The 17,432-nt window shown below is 42.2% G+C and overlaps 1 protein-coding gene across 2 annotated transcripts in view; it reads right to left on the reverse strand.

The window, feature by feature from the left end:
• The window catches only part of pard3b (par-3 family cell polarity regulator beta), a 1,048,449-nt gene that overhangs the window by 58,748 nt on the left and 972,269 nt on the right, over nucleotides 1-17,432 (reverse strand). For both annotated transcript variants that reach the window (XM_033024356.1, XM_033024355.1), the window contains exon 22: nucleotides 6,495-6,571. In XM_033024356.1, the coding sequence (XP_032880247.1) occupies nucleotides 6,495-6,571 (77 nt within the window). The remainder of the gene's footprint in view (nucleotides 1-6,494; nucleotides 6,572-17,432) is intronic.

Consider the following 17,432-nt stretch of genomic DNA (forward strand, 5'->3'; position numbering starts at 1 on the left):
TTCTGCAAGAAAAAACGACATTGAAGACTCAAACTCGCGATCGAGTAACTGCCAGGATCAAGGCGCAAACTCGCGACCTTGCGGATATGAGCCGAGCACTCTACCACTGAGCCAGCCATTAAAATCTACGCTAAAAAAATTCCATTCCGAAGACCGACAAATTCTGAATTACGAAAAGTGTCTGGTCCCAAGGCTTTCGGATAAAAGGTTGTGCACCTGTAACACCAACTATGAACTTCTATGGATTGCCTTGTTTGCACTAAGGACCAGAATTTTTAGCACAAGTATTGGGATTATTTTTTGTTTATTATGTTATATATGTGTATGGTGTTTACAGTCCTGTTATGCTGCTGCAAGTAAAAATGTAATTGTTCCGTTGTCAATACATGTCAAGAAAACACTCTTGACTCTTGAAAAATATATGCTTACTGGCCGAATTGGGAATGATAGGAATAGGAAGCAAACATGCTCATCATATGACCCCGAGTGTGTAACATGTGTTGCGACGTTTACGGGGATGGCTGATTTGACCAATCACGGCTAGAAAAACTGTTTCACACAGGTAACAGAGGTGTAGGGACACCGTAGCATCAATGGTTCTTGAATTTGTGATGCATTGGCGCATCATTCTGTAGAGCTCTGGGAGCTGGGGACAATTAACCATCTTGTTCATTTTATTTACCTCTGAGCTTTGCAGTTGAGAAGATCCCATATTTTATCAATTCAGCCAGGATTGAAGGTTATTCAGTTATAAGGAGAGACTGACTCTTCCCTGAAGCAGAGGCAGCTGAGAAGCACTTGTAGAGGTATATAAGATTATGAGGGGATATAGGCAGAGTAGATGGTAAAAATATCTTTCTCTTGTGGTGATGTCAAGAGGACACAGATTTAAGACAAGGTGCATGACATTTTAAGGGAAATTGATGTGAAATTCTTTCACCCAGAGAGTTGTTGGAATCTGGATTATGGGCTGCCTAAAGTAGTGGTGGGAGCAAACCCTCCAATAACATCAGAAACATCTGTAGAAGTACTTGAATCCCAAGGCATATACAGCTATGGACCTAATGCAGGTAAATAGGATTAGTGTAGTTAGGCACAAGGGAACCAAACGTCTGTTTCCTTGCAGTACAATTTTTAGTCTGTCAGCTGCTCCTATTCAATACTGAAGCCTGCTGAAGAGTGGGAGCACAGGGGAAGGTCACCATCACTTAGTAACATTCCTTCCCCCTCCTCCAGTCAGAAAGCTATTTGGCATTCCTTTTTTTTCAAAGTAGCAGGAACAAGTGAAAAAATTACCAGGTCTCTGGTGGAGATACTTATATCATCCATAGCCATGGGTGAAGTGCCTGAAAGCAGAGGGTAGCTAATAATGTGCCTCTGTTTAAGAAAGGTAGCAAGCAAAAGCCAGAGAGCCTCACACATGTGGTGGGTACGTTATTGGATTCTGAGAGATGGGATCTCCATGCTTTTGGAATGACAGGAACTGATTAGTGATAATCAGCATGGTTTTATGTAAGGGGAATCTCATGAATGTCTCATGAATTTGAATGAGCTTTTTGAGGAGGCGAGCAAGAAAACTGATGAGGGTACACACAGTCAGGGTATTGGGTACAGGGGTTGGGATATCATGTTAGAGCCATATAACTTGTTGGTAGTAAGGCCACATTTGGAGTATTGTGTAATGTTCTGGTTGCACTGTTATAAACTTGAAAAGGCGAAAAAAATTACGAGGATGTTATGGGTCTGGAGAGGTTTTTATAAAGGAAGCTGGTTAGGCTGGGTGTTTTTCTCCTCGAGTGTAGGAGGCTGAGAGATTACCTTTTAGAGGTTTACAAAAATCAGGAGGAGCAGAGGTAAGGTGAATAGCCACCGTCTTTTCCCTGGGGCAGAAAGCTAGAGGTCATAGATTTTAGGAGAGGTGGGAAACATTTAAAAAGGGACCCAAGAAGTAACTTCATTCGCACAGAGGGTGGTGTGTATATGGAATGAGCTGCCTGAGGAAGTGGCAGAGGAGGAACTTGGATTGGTACATGAATAGGTAAGGTTTGGCAGGATATGGGCCAGTTACAGGCAAGTGGGAGTAGCTTGGTTAGGCCACTTGGAGGCACAGACAAGTTGGGCGAAAGGATCGGTGTCTGCGCTCTTTGACTCTATTGCTCGGCGATACATTGCTGATGGTTATACGATGTGGCACTAAGATGCGTAGGATGGTTGGCAGGAATTAAGATGCAGATCAGTCATTCGGTTGAATGGCTGAACACATTTGAGAGAGGTTGAATGGTCAATTCCTGTCCTCGTGGTCCATGTCCAATACACACTAATGCATGTGACTCAAGCAATGTGCAAATCCATTTTGCTTCATTGTGGGGGTGGGTGGGAGAGAAAGGAAGTGAATTAGGAAGGGCCAATAACACTAGATGAGTAGAGGACAGGGGATCAGAATACTTACGTGTCCGTGTAGCTGACTACACATGGAAACCGAAGGCAGAATGGAAAATTATATTGTAACTATATTCAGTTCTCAACTTGGCATCCACTCACAAACATTGCCACTAGAGAACACCAGGCAATTCAAGTGTTGGCATTGAATGAATCCCCTCACCTTTGCTTTATTCCATGACAATGAGACAAGAGCAATTACTATTCTTGGCTTTGTTTATTCTTGAGGTCTGGTCCACTGATATCATTGACTGGGGACAGAAGACAAGTCATGTGTACATTCATGCCAAAGCCTCATGTCCAATGTACAAAGGCACACTGTATCCAGATGATGTCTTGATTGAAAATAAGCTTCTGGTTTGTTTTTTTAATTTAAAAAAAATCCCTATATTGAAACCTGTATTATGGAGCTCATCTTTCAAACCTGAGACCTTATCGCAAAATTTATTTTTCAAGTTACAAAATAAACACATCTTTCCTGTCTTCTAATATTTGCTGGAACAAGTTTGTGAGAGCACATTTATACTGATCAACGTGAGAGATTGCTGGCAGGGTAATGAAACACATTCTTTCCTGAAGTGTGTGATAGCATCAAGCAATCCCAGGATAGAGATTCACAGTTTATGTAAAATTCATCACTCCCTCTTTACTGTCCCTTTACTGCAGCATTGCCCAGCCACAAGGATCATAGTCTGTAGTGTTTTAGTTTAATACTCTCACATCAGGCAAGTCTTAACAACCTCCCTGAAGGAAGCTGCCCGATTAGCTTCACACCAGGGCCTGTTTGAGGTTCTGCACTGAGATCAATGAGGCATTCAAGTTAACACTGCGTAAACCCTTGAGAGACAAGACAGGTATCGAAGAAAAATGGCTCTAGCTGGTCAGTCTGTGGACAAGCTCCCACAAAGGATTTTGTGCTTCCTGCTCCCATTAGCAAAAAGCACAAAATTCTAATCCATTGTGCCTCCCAGAGGTCCCTTCCTTTGTAATGTTATAAACTAAAAAAAACTTTTCTTTTTTTTGTTTTGGTCACTGCCTGGATTGATAACTATTGGAGTGATCAATAGGCTTTTAAAATTCCTTATAGTATGATGTTATGCTGAGAGTCAGTTGTGTGGTATTGGCCTATTTACCGGTTCAGCTGTTTTTAATCTCGGGAAGACAGGAGGAAGAGCGGAGATAAAAAAAAGGCTGGAGAAGCTGGAATCTGAAGCGAAAACCAAACTGCTGGAGGAACTTAATGGGTCAAGGAAGCATCCACGGAGGGAAATGGCCAGTTTACATTTCAAGTTGAAACCATTTATAGAAGATGGAGTATAGAACAGTTCAGCACAGGTATAGGCCATTCAGCCCAGAATATCGGTGCCAAATACAATGCCAAGTTAAATTAATCTCCACTGCTGCATATGATCTATATCCTTCCATTCCCTGCATTGCCATATGCCTAATCCAAAAGCCTCATAAATGCGACTATCCTATCTGCACGTTCCAGGCACTCAGCAGACAGTAAATAAAAAAAATTGTCCTGCTCTTCTCCATTAAACTTCCCCTCCCTTATCTTAAAGCTATACCCTCCAGTATTTGATATTTCCATCTTGGAAAAGAAGATTCTGACCATCTAAAATTTGCCTCTCACATTTTTATATACTTTCATCAGGTTTCCCCTCAGCCTGCATCGCTTCAGAGAAAACAATCCAAGTTTGTCTAATCTTTCCTCATGGCCAATACCCTGTAATCCAGGCAGCATTCTGGTAAACCTCCTCTGTTCACTTTCCACATCCCTCCCGTAATGGCTCCAAATGCAATCTAACCAAAGTTTTATAATTCTGCAACATGACTTCCTGACTCTTAGAAACATAGAAAATAGGTGCAGGAGGAGGCCATTCGGCCCTTCAAGCCAGCACCGCCATTCATTGTGATCATGGCTAATCGCCCCAATCAATAACCCGTGCCTGCCTTCTCCCCATATCCCTTGATTCCACTAGCCCCTAGAGCTCTATCTAACTCTCTCTTAAATCCATCAGTGATTTGGCCTCCGCTGCCGTCTGTGGCAGGGAATTCCATAAATTCACAACTCTCTGGGTGAAAAAGGTTTTTCTCATCTCAGTCTTAAATGGCTTCCACTTTATTCTAAGACTGTGGCCCCTGGTTCTGGACTCGCCCAACATTAGGAACATTTTTAAATGCAATGCCTCGACTGGTGAAGGCAAGCATACCATACGCCTCTGGAATGGACCCGAAACACTGACTGTCCAAGAAAGATATACAAAGGTTCTGAAAGAACATGCTTTCCGATTTCTATGGATGTGTTCAAAGCTGGTTGACAGAGATATTGCACCATAACTGAAATGCTGTAATATTATATTTTGCACTTTGCACTACCTGTTGTACTCGTCGATGGCTTGATGCATGTATACGTCATGCATGTGTATGTGCACAGTATGATTTGACTGGATAGTATCAAAAAAGTTTTTCACTGTATCTTTGTACATGTGACTAAAGAAAAAATACAATATAGTAAGGTAGACAGTTTATGCACAGCAAGGTCCTGTAAACACAAATATGACCCAGTCCAGGTAACCTCCATTATAGATAGTGAATATTCAGAACTCAAATGGGAACTCTCTTGCTCCTTTTAAAATAGTACCACATCTTCGAGAAGGCAGGTAGCAGCTTAACAGATTTTGTGTCTACATTTATGCGCAAATATCTGAAGTAGGACTTGAACTCATATTGTTCCAACCCATGAAACCAGAGCTCTACAAAACAGTGGAAAAAGTTACGTCATATTCCTTGACAGCCTTCTTCTTTGATCTATAACAATCCAAGTTCACACAGATTGGCATAATGAATCCTTTGTAAATGATTTTTTTTAGTGTAACAAAGAATGCTTGGTTAAATGTTTTTTCCAAAACATGGGTTTGATGTGATTTACCATGATTAATTTCTTAGCTGCAAACATATTGATCACGTTTGGTTGTCACAGTTAATTATGAGATCAGATTTCATGGTTTATTGGAACAATGGGCAAAGCAAATACCAAAATGTCTTCCAAGTTTCAGGTGAGTTTGATATGTTGAGGAATTTTCTCAGACTGCAGAGCCGTGCAAGGGCAACTCATGGTACCCACTAACAGCTGGATGAAGTAACATTTAGGAAAAAACTAAGGGCTTTAAATACAGGCTGAGAGAACTGTCCTTTCCTGCCGGGCTCCTTGGAGTAGAATATTAAAGAAAGCAACAAAATCAGGAAAATATCATGCAAAATGACGTCACCAGAGTTTTGATGTATTTTGCAGACTCAATGTGTTAAATGAACAGTAAATGGTGGGTTGGTGCCTACTGTATCCTTAATAGGCTCAATGGATCAAATGCCCAATCGCATATTATTTTTTCGGTATCATTTACTCTGGATTTCCTCAACTACCCTCGGAGTGGCCCAGCCCAAGGGAGGAACGGCACTCCAGTCGGAGTGGCCCAGCCCGAGGGTGGAACGGCACTCCCGTCGGAGTGGACCAGCCCGAGGGTGGAACGGCACTCATGTCGGAGTGGCCCAGCCCGAGGGAGGAACGGCACTCACGTGAGGGCGATCCGGCTCGGGGCTGGAACGATGCTCCGGTGGCTGGGACGGCGTTCTGGCGGTGGTGACCTGGGTCCGGGGTTGAGCCACGGGCCACTGGCTGCGTCCGCTGGACTGGAGGGCGGCAGCTTCGACCACCCCGGGCCACGGTGTTTGAGCCGGCCCGTTGCGGGGTTCGGTGAGCCGCGGGACTGTTTGTACCATCGCCCTGTGGGGAATCGCCTCAGCGCAGAGGGAGAAGAGGAGGGAAGAGACTGCAGCCCTATGATTTTTGCCTCCACCACAGTGAGGTGCTTGGAGGACTCACTGTGGTGGTGTTAATTTGTGTTTATTGTTGTTATTATTGTATGATGTATGTATGACTGCAGGCACGAAATTTCGTTCAGACCGTAAGGTCTGAATGACAATAAAGGCATTCAATTCAATTCAATTCAATTCAAATAAAGGGACAATGCTACTGGTCAAAGTTCCCTTACCTTGGCAGCGTGGTGTACTGGTGTTCTAGTTCTTCAAATCTAGGGCGACCATTTGGTCCTTTAACAGGAAGCTGTACCTGTAAACAAATTTATTGAATGTTAATGACATTTCAAGGATGGTGTTTAGACATAGCCACAAACATGTAAGATGAATATCCTAACAAACAAATTAATCACCTTACCAATTTTAACCTAATTACCTAATAAATTCCATTGACTAATCTAAGCAGCCAAGGTATCAATTAACTCTTAACCAAATCCAGTTAACCATTTCAAGTTGCTTATCTTAGAAACTAATCAACCAAATTAGCTCATCAACCATCAGATCACTCAACTCAGTCATCCTCTGAATAAACTATGTCTATATGAGTCAGCTATTTATTCTACCATTGGTACCACTATAGCAACCAAGGCCAACTTAATACAAGAAACATGGGTTGAATTATGTTAGACCAGATGATCTTTACCAGAGAGTTGTGAGTCGATGGAATAATTTGCCAATGGGTGTACTGTGGTTTGATCCTCTGTACAAATTCAAGATGAATTAGAAGCAATTCTTTTATAAAGGAAACTCATTTTAATAGACCCCTTGATAATGGATTGTGGATATGGTACCACAGCACGGTACCATATGCCACCCCCCAGCATGCACTGCCTCCCCAGACGCTCCAAGCCCCGGCTTCTGTGCCACCCCCAACTCACAAAGTGCACCTGTGAGACCTTCTTTACTGTTCAAAAGGGAACTGCAGATGCTGGAATATCGAAGGTACTCAAAATTGCTGGGGAAACTCAGCGGGTGCAGCAGCATCTATGGAGCGAAGGAAATAGGCGACGTTTCGGGCCGAAACCCTTCTTCAGACCTTCTTTACTCACTGCATAGTCCAGTGGACACTGCTGTTATTGCAGCTCACATTGTAGGGACAGCACTTTCTTCAAGCTATCGCTGCTGACAGGATGCCCTTGGTCACTGTGGGGCTCTCAACCCTCCCATCTGCTATTGCTTCTTCCTGTCGGCCATCGCTTTGTCTGCTCCCTGCTCGAACACCACTGCCTCCTCATTCTCCCGTCACTCTGTCCACTTGGCCTCTCCCTCCCCCCACCCACAACCACTGTCTCCTACTCCTTCTCCCCCAGAGTCACCAACATACTGGACCTTGGAGGTGAGAGGGGAGGGAGCCCCATGGTGACTGAGTGCATATTGTCATTGGCAGCTGTCTGAAAAAAGAGAGATTGGGCAGGAGCTACAACATTAGTTGCAACAAAAAGTCGCGTCAACCAGTGAAGAAGCTCAGTGCAGACCGGCAGCATCCGTGCTTAGTTTTAAAGTGAAACAACACAAAGTGCTGGAGTAAATTCAGCAGACTGGATGAATCTCAAGAAGGTTCCCAATGTCATCTATCCATGTTCTCCAGAGATGCTCTCTGACCCACTGAGTTACTCCAACACCATGTGTCCCTATGTATGTGTATTAACCATCATCTACAGTCCTTTGTTTCAACTACCTTATAATACCTTACTCTGTTACAATGGACAATCGGCAATAATGGACACCATTCTCCCCTCCCCCATATGATTTGTTATAACGAGGGTGTACGAAGCAAGTGATTTTATAGAAAGCACTTCTTCCAGAACAAGGGGTCACAGTTTAAGGATAAGGAGGGTAGAGAACATGGCTGATATGCATCTTAATCTACCTTGGGCTTTAAAGCTTTAGCACCTTGTCTAACATTTATCTTCATCTGAAAATTTCATTTGACCCACAGTTGTTATATTTATCCGCTTTCAATTATCTATAAACTTGAAAAAATACAAAATGGACCACCACCAGAACAAACTGTAATACAGGTACCTGTACCAGCAGTCTTATCTCAATGGAATTTTAAAAAGCCTATGTCAGAAGTGAGACCTTTGTTGTTTTTTCCATTTCTGACTGGAGGCCCCCTGGTACACTCACTCTAAATGAGGAGTTAGTAATGAGAAGGAAAGTATGTTCAGATAACCCACAAACAGCTTGAAACTTTTATTACCAACTGAGAGATCAAAGATCTGCACAAACATCACATTCTGTCAGCATGCACAGTGTTTTTTTTGGAACATAAAGCAGAGGATTCTTGAAGGTTGGGAAAATAGGCTTTATGTGTCAAGCAGTTCTTGAGTTAATGCTGTAATAAAATTCATCAAATGCACAATACTGCAGAAAAAATATATTGGCAAGAATGTATAACCTTTCAAGAACAAAGTTGAGGCTTTAGACTGAGGATCCAGATGGATAGATTTGCTTATTATATTGTTCAAAAGGGAACTGCAGATGCTGGAATATCGAAGGTACACAAAATTGCTGGAGGAACAGGGTTTCGAAGAAGGGTTTCGGCCCGAAACGTCGCCTATTTCCTTCGCTCCATAGATGCTGCTGCACCCGCTGAGTTCCTCCAGCAATTTTGTGTACCTTGCTTATTATATTAGCAGTTTAACAAGAATTGGACTGGTTTTAGTTGACTTTATTGATTTTAATATGAAAACTTAATACGAATCATGAATTATCAAATGACTGTGCCACTGACATAATTTTAAATATGTAAAAGATGGTTTGATTGTTTTGAATTATCATAATATATTTACTAAAATAGATGCATCTTGATTTTGATGGAAAAATTAGGTAACTACTTATCCATTTAACTATTTACTTAAATAAGCAGGCAGATGAAGATGCAGTCCTAATAAGAGCAAATTGGATTAGTGTAAATTAGCTAAAAGGTCAGCATGGATGTGATGGTCCAAATGGCCTGTTTCTATGCTGTCCAACGCTATGGTAATATTATATACAGTCATATTTAAAGGTTGGCAGTGAAATTAATTGTGAATGGAAATATACTCTATAAATCTGGAAGAATCAGTCAAGATGGTTCTTCAATGGTTCTTTTAGTTCCTATTCTATTTCATTGACATGGCACAATACAACAAAGTTTACTTCAAAATGTTTGACATTTTTGTAAATAAAAAATAAATTGATTAACAATAGTGGCAGTACTTTAGAGGCAATTATATAATTCCTGTATTCTCTTGCTCCAATTTGCTTGCACAGCCACAGTATATTTGGTCTCTTGCATAACAACTTTTATTAACGTTGTGCTATTATAGCTGGACATATCTGCCACATGTTTTCACTGGTAAGGGAGAGCAGGCCTTCTGGACTCGAGAGACTGAGTTATAGAGAGAGATCAGACTAGGAGCGTGGGAGACAGAGGGAGTAATCGTATAGAGGTGTATACAATCAGAAGGGGCATAGATAGGGTGAATGCACACACCAAGGTGGTATGGAGTAGGGAGAAAGAGTCCTTTGTGATCTCAAAATACCCCAAAGGGCTTTACAACCATTGAAGGTGTTTTGAGTGGGAGGAGGATAACGGGCTATTTTCAATTATATTTCAACAAAACAGCATCATATAATTATATACATATAGACATAGAAACTGCAGATGTTGGAATCCTGAACAAACACAAAGCTCTTGAGGAACACAGCAGGTCGTGCAGCATATGTGTAGGGACTAAACATAACGTTTCGGTTCTGGACCCTTCTTCAGATTCTGATCTCGCAGTCTGTGTGGAGTTTGCATATTCTGCTTATGACCACATGGAATTCCTCAAATGCATCAATTGAAGTCCACATCACAAAAATGTGTGGATTGGTAGATTAATTAAGAGACACACAACACTGCAGGTGCTGGAATGTTGAGCAAAACACAAAATGTTTGAGGAACTCAGCGGGTCAGGCAGCTGGACTGAAGACTGCAGTCTGAAGGGTCCCGACCAGAAATGCTGTCTGACTATACCTTCGAAAAATGCAGCCTAACCCGCTGTCTGAGTTAATATCATCATCAGTTTTCTAGAGCACACAACTAAAGCTTTTCACTGTACCTCAGTACACGTGCCAATAAACAAAACTGAACTAAACGGAACTGATTGTAGGGGTACATATGTCAGAAATATATGTGGGGAATGTTGTAGGATCTACTGAGCGTACTTTTGAGAACTGACAGGGCTTTAGAAGAAGCCTGAGAAATGTTATTTCTGAAATTTATGCAACCAGCCATCATCAGTAGGGACAAAGTGCCAAGAAAACTATACTTCCCTCTATCTGTCACCCATTCTATTAAGTAATTAACTTGCTAAATGGATTTGTTTCAATTCTTGCACAGATATTTTCAGAATATTATTTTAAGACATTAATTTGATGTGGCCTCGAAGCTTCGTGCTTCTTTTTATTCAGTGTGAGGGGAAAATTTGACAATACGTTACGAGTGGTACAAAATAATTTGAGAGATAGAGTTTGTGAATTTGAATTGTTTAGCCACTGTACTGTCAGTCAGGGGATCATTTGTCAGCGCGAGACACAAATATTTGCACTGATATATTTTATATCCATGGTGGCAAATAAGCAGTTTCCAGTGCACCTGCAAGTATGCAGTCTCACGCATGAATGCAAGTATTTCAGCAATGGATCAGGCACTTTGCCAGGAACAGGTGGGTATCTGTGCAATGCACGTCGCCTTTAGTCAATAAAAGGTAGGCATGCAGAGAAATGGTGAGCATCTGCCTTATGCAGTGCATAATGAAGGTGCTGCCAAATTGCTATTGTCTGGTACTGTAATCATGGCATGGTGGAGAAATGATGATATGTGTTTAACTTGAAATGATGTGCAACTTAATATTTGATGCTCTTGGCTGTCTAGGTGGTGAGTCTTGCAAGGTTAGAGTCATAGAGTTGTACAGCACAGGCCCTTCAGATCAACTTGTGCACGCAAACCAAGATGTCAACCTGACCTAATGTGCCTTAGATTGGCTCATATCCCTCTAAACCTTTCCTATCCATGTACCTGATGGAGTCATATAGTTATTGAAAGACTCATAGAGTTAGTTGTTGCGGAATAGGCATCTCTCGATGAGGAGGAGATCTTTCCACTCTTCTTAAGCCAGGTGACTGAAATGCTGCCACTATGTTCAACTTTCTCTTTTAAATTCCAGCTATGAATGGTATCTTCAATAAAACTGTTTCTCTTTCCATAATTGCTGTCACAGAAAAATGTACATTGGTTCACCACATTAGCACTGACCATCAATGCCATGAATCCCACACTGATCCTATTTTATTCTCTCCATATGAAGGGTGGCACAGTGGCACATCTGGTAGAGCTGCTGCCTCATGGCATTAGACACCTGGGTTTGATCCTGACCTCAGGTGCTGTCTGTGCACAGTTTGCACGTTGATTGCATGAGTTTCCTCCCATATCCCAAAGACAGTTCAGTTCAGCTTAGTTTATTGCCACGAGTACCGAGGTACAGTAAAAAGCTTTTGTTGCGCGCTAACCAGTCAGCAGAAAGACAATACATGATTACAATCGAAGATAGACACAAAATGCTGGAGTAACTCAGCGGGCCAGGCAGCATCTCTGGAGAGAAACAATGGATGATGTTTCGGGTCGTGACCTTTCTTCAGTCTGAAGAAGGGTCTAGACCCGAAACGTCATCCATTCCTTCTCTCCATAGATGCTGCGTCCCGCTGAGTTACTCCAGCATTTTGTGTCTATCTTTGGTTTCATCCAGCATCTGCAGTTCCTTCCTACACATGATTACAATCGATCCATTTACAGTGTATAGATACATAATATGGGAATAGCATTAAGTGCAAAGTAAAGCCAGCAAAGTCCGATCAAGTCCGAAGGTCACCAAAGAGGTAGTTAGTAGTTCAGGACTGCTCTCTGGTTGTGGTAGAATGATTCAGTTGCCTGATAACAACTGGGAAGAAACTGCAGGTTTGTAGGTTAATTGGCCTCTGTAAATTGCCCCTAGTTTGTAGGGAAAGTAACATTGAACTTGTGTGAAGGGTTATCGATGGTCGGTGTGTTTCCTTGCTATATCTCTAAACTAAACAAAACATTCTCATCCACTCTCCCCAGGTTCTGCCATTCACTCGCACACTAGGGGCAATTTACAGTGGCCCATTAATCTGCCGACCTGCGCATCTTTGGGATGTGGAAGAATACCAGAGCACAGGGAGAATGTGCAAACAATACACACACACAACACTGAAGACAGGGATTGACCTGGGAGGCAGGAGCTGAGAGGCAACTTTGGCTGCACCACTAAGGCTTTCCAGCAGTTTCTTTTTTTGCGTCATTATACATACACAAAGGTGAGCTGGAAGATATGCCTGCGTATTAGGGGGTTTAAGTGGCAGGGAAAGCATTCCTCAACAGAGATTAGGGCGTAGAATGCATGGCAAGGAGGAGATTTTCTGAGGGTCCCACAAACCTGTCTATATCGACAGGTGTAGAGAGTCCAAAACTTCAAGTTCCTGGGCATGCATATTTCTGAAGATCTTTCCTGGATGCAGCCCCACTGATGCAATTATAAAGAAAGCCCATCAACGCCTCTACTTCCTGAGAATGTTGCAGAGATTCGGTATGTCAGAATGGACTCTCCCGAACGTCTGTCTACAGGTGTACAGTAGAGAGCATATTGACTGGTTGCATCACGGCTTGGTTCGGCAACTTGAATGCCCAGGAAAGATGAAGACAGACAGCTATAAGTGGTGAACACTGCCCAGTCCATCATGGGTTCTGACCTCCTCACCATCGAAGGGATCCACAGGAGTTGCTGCCTCAAAAAGACAGCCAGCATCATCAGAGATCCACACCATCATGGCCACACACTCATTTCACTTCTGCATCAGGAAGAAGATATAGAAGCCTGAAAACTGTAACTTCCTGCAACCATCAGGCTATTAAACACGACAACCTCCAAATAAGCTCTGATCTGCATAGACTTGGGGGCATAGGTTTTGTCTTTTTCCACTGTAATTGGGGTTTTTTTTGTGGATGTGTGTGTATAAATATATATATATGCACTGAACATTTATTTCCTTGTTTATTATATTTTTTACCGAGTGCTATGTTTACACATTCTTTTATGCTGCAGCAAGTAAGAATTTTAATGTTCTGTCTGGAACATATGACAATAAAACACCCTTGACTTGAAGAAGTGTGAGGTAGTTAAAATGAGTGAATTGTGAATAAGATTATGTAAAAGATATGCAAATCACCCTTGCTTTTTGTATGACCGTAGGGTCGAGGAGAATGTGCTTTTGTCACAATTGTTCAAGAAATAAAGATCTTATCCAGGAGTAATTTCTGCAAAAGAATTTGATAGATTCTCTTGAATCTTTATTTGTTTGGTAAAAGATTTCAACATCTAGTTTTCTTTAGTCATGTAAATGATTTATAGTTCCTGTCTCAGGTTTGAATATTGGATTCTGAATTGAAGTAGCAAGACACTTAAAAGCAATCTTGATCGAAAGCTATATGTTGTTTACGTATTTATCATTATATCACCAAGATATTGAATATGACACAAAGATGATTGTGGAGGAGATCGAGCTGAACAATATTATATTGCTATACTTGGTGTGAAATTGGGCTTGAAAAGTTAGTTCAAGTGCAGATAGCATTAAAATTTATGTTTTAAGAATTTCTGATTGGGATTGAATGACTCAGGCAGTTAGGATTTTTATGCCATCTCAGGACACGGAGAAATGGAATGGAAACAAGTCATCCTTGACCCTGTGTTCAAAAGGGAACTGCAGATGCTGGAATATCGAAAGTAAACAAAAGGAAGGAAATAGGCGACTTTTCGGGCCGAAACCCTTCTTCTGAAGAAGGGTTTCGGCCCGAAACATCGCCTATTTCCTTCGCTCCATAGATGCTGCTGCACCCGCTGAGTTTCCCCAGCAATTTTGTGTACCTTCATCCTTGACCCTGACAGATTGCCTAAGCAGAGGTTAGCACAAGATTTCTGGCTATGATTGAGCTTTTGCAAGTGCATTAGACCACAGAGATGAATGGGAATGGCCAACCCAGTTTCAAAGTCAGTGCAAACCCACAGCATTAGGCTCCACTGATCCAACAGTTGCCATCGATTGATCAGTATGGCAAATGGAAAATTCAACTTTGCTGTTTTGCTGTTGAAACAATGCAGGAAATGTTTACTCTGCAACCTATCTGCACTTTAAAATTATACCTGAGATGCTAATGCCAATGCAACGGCATTAAAATAATATTTCTTAACCTATGACAATCACGCAGGCAAAACAGAAATTCTAATTTTTATTAAATAGTATTAAAGTAAACTTTTTTTATCTTGCGGTAGATCCACCTGCCTATCTGTGCACATTGAGAACAAAATCTAATGTACAAATGCATTACCATGACTAATTTATCTGACCAACATTCAATCTTGGATGGGCATCCATTTCTTCCATGAGAGCCTACATGTTCAAATTCTGTTTCCCAACACATATTCCATATCCCTCCCCAACATCTGCCCCAGCATACACCGTCAATTCATTTCATACCTATTCTTCCATTCAGATCTCAGCTGAGCCAAGGACACACTAGTACAGTTACCTAGTATTCTGGTTATTAATTTGTTGTGTGAATGATTATTATATATTTATCTGTGTATCATCGTGTTAAACGGTCTTTTAAGGGCCTGTTCCACTTTCACGACCTAATTCACAACCTTTTTTACTCGTGGACATTTTTCATCATGGTAGAAAAAACTCCCCAACCTACTTGATGCCACGAGTACCTACGACTAGCATCACGGCCTGCTACGACCTACCTATGACCTCCTGCGACCTCCTACGACCTCGTGAAGACCATGCTGCGAGTATGAGTCAAGGGCAAACTCGGCAGAGGTCGTGAATTAGGTCATGAAAGTGGGACAGGCCCTTTAAGATGCAGCAACTAAGGATTCCATTGTTCCTTTGTTGGTACATGTGACAATTTTTTCCGGAACTAATGCTTGTACATTTTTCCCTTAAACCCCTCTTTTACCTATCAATCATTCTCTCATCTTTCAATGCTATTTGATCAATGTGACTGTTATGAAAGCAGAAATGTATCCTATTGCAATCTGTAAAGTCCCTCAATCTACAGTTACAGATGCCGGGGCATTAACTAATAAGGAGTACAGAAGGGCATCTCCAAAAAATTAGGTGCCAACCTAGCAAAGGTTGTAGCCCAGTACTATCTGCATGCTATCAGCAAATATAGCATACAGTAGACAAAGCTAAGCAGTCCCACAAATAAACCAGACAAAGATTCTGCAATCACACCACCTCTCATTGTGAACAATACCGGACAGTTAAATACCTGGCAGTGGGAGGTAGCAGGGTCCATGAGAGTGATAACGTCAAGGCAGAAGGCTTGTAACTAGGTTCAGCCAGAGGTGCGGAGTGGGCGATCCATCTCGGCTCTCCTCTGAAAACCCTGCCAACTTAGAAGCCAGTCTCATTCACTCCCTGTGTCGTTAAGATATGGCTGAGAGCTCTGGATGGTAGCAAAGGCTGTGGGACCAGACAGCGTCCCAACTGAAGTACTGAAGACATGATCTCCAGAACCAGCTGTGCCTCTAATCAAGCTGTTTCAACACTGGCATCTGCCCAACAACGTGGAAGATTGCCCAGGTATGTTCTGACCACAATAAACAACAAATGCAATTCAGCTCATTACCATCTAACCTGTCCACTCGCAAGCATTAACAAAGTAATGAACTGTGTTGCCAACAGTGAAATGAAGCAACTACTTACTGAACAGTAAACTGCTCACAGATGCTTGGTTTGGTTTTTGCCAGGACCAAGGCTCTAAACTTCATCACAGCCTTGGTCTGAACTTAGACTGAGGAGCTGGATTCCAGAGGTGAGGTGAAAGTGAATGGCCTCATTATCACGGCACTGTTTGTCCAAAGACAGCACTCATGTGGTTGGATTCAGACCTCTCTCAAAGGAAGATGATAGTGGTCGCCAGGTTAATTGGCCCAGTCCCAGAACTGCAGTCCAGGGATTCCTCAGGCTAGTGGCCTTGGTCCATCATCTTTCATTGGAAATGAGAACGTTCACTGATGATGCAAATGTCCAATTCATTTTACAACTCCTCAGAAAATACAGTCGCCCATGTTTCCATACAGTAGAGCCAAGTCGATAAAGTATCATTTAATCAAGTCAGACATTCACATATAGGCTGATAACTGGCAGGGCATACTTGTGCTACAGAAGTGCCAACAATGACCTTCTCAAAGAAGAGAGAATACAAACACCTACTGCGGACATTCAATGACATTAGCATTGAGGAGATCCCCACCATCAATATTCTGAGGAGCTCCCATTGATACGTAGCTCCACTGGACAAGCCAGAAAGACCATGGGTACAAGGGCAGGTCATAGGCTGGGTCTATTGCTGTGAGCGACTCATTCTAAACCCTAGATAGATACAAAAAGCTGGAGTAACTCAGCGGGACAGGCAGCATATCTGGAGAGAATGAATGGGTGACGATTTGGGTCAAGACCCTGTCTGAAGAAGGGTCTCGTCCCAAAACGTCACCCATTCCTTCTCTCCAGAGATGCTGCCTGTCCCGCTGAGTTACTCCAGCTTTTTGTGTCTATCTTCGGTTTAAACCAGCATCTGCAGTTCTTTCTTAGACACTCATTCCAAACCCTGTCCATCATCCGTGAGACACAAGTCAGGGGCATGTGGAATGCACTTCATTTACTTAGATAAATGCAGCTCCAGCAATAATGGAAAAATACTGAGCACAATTTGGGGTAAAGAAGCCTGCTTGACTGGCTCTTCATCCATCTGTATTCAATCCCTCCCCCCATTATGATGCACTGTGTACTATGCACTTGCAACTACTTGCCTAGGAAGTCCAACAGCATGTGCTGAATGCATGGGTAGTACCACCAAGAAAACAAGAGCAGCAGGCTCATGATAACATTACCACCTCCAGGTCTCCCTCCAACATCAACCCGAGTTGGGAACATATTGCTGTTCCTTCATCATTGTCGGCTCTAATGCTTGGAAGTCATCAGCTATATGGGAATAC

This window comes from Amblyraja radiata, chromosome 7, assembly GCF_010909765.2.
Source record: "Amblyraja radiata isolate CabotCenter1 chromosome 7, sAmbRad1.1.pri, whole genome shotgun sequence".
Lineage (NCBI taxonomy): Eukaryota > Metazoa > Chordata > Chondrichthyes > Rajiformes > Rajidae > Amblyraja > Amblyraja radiata.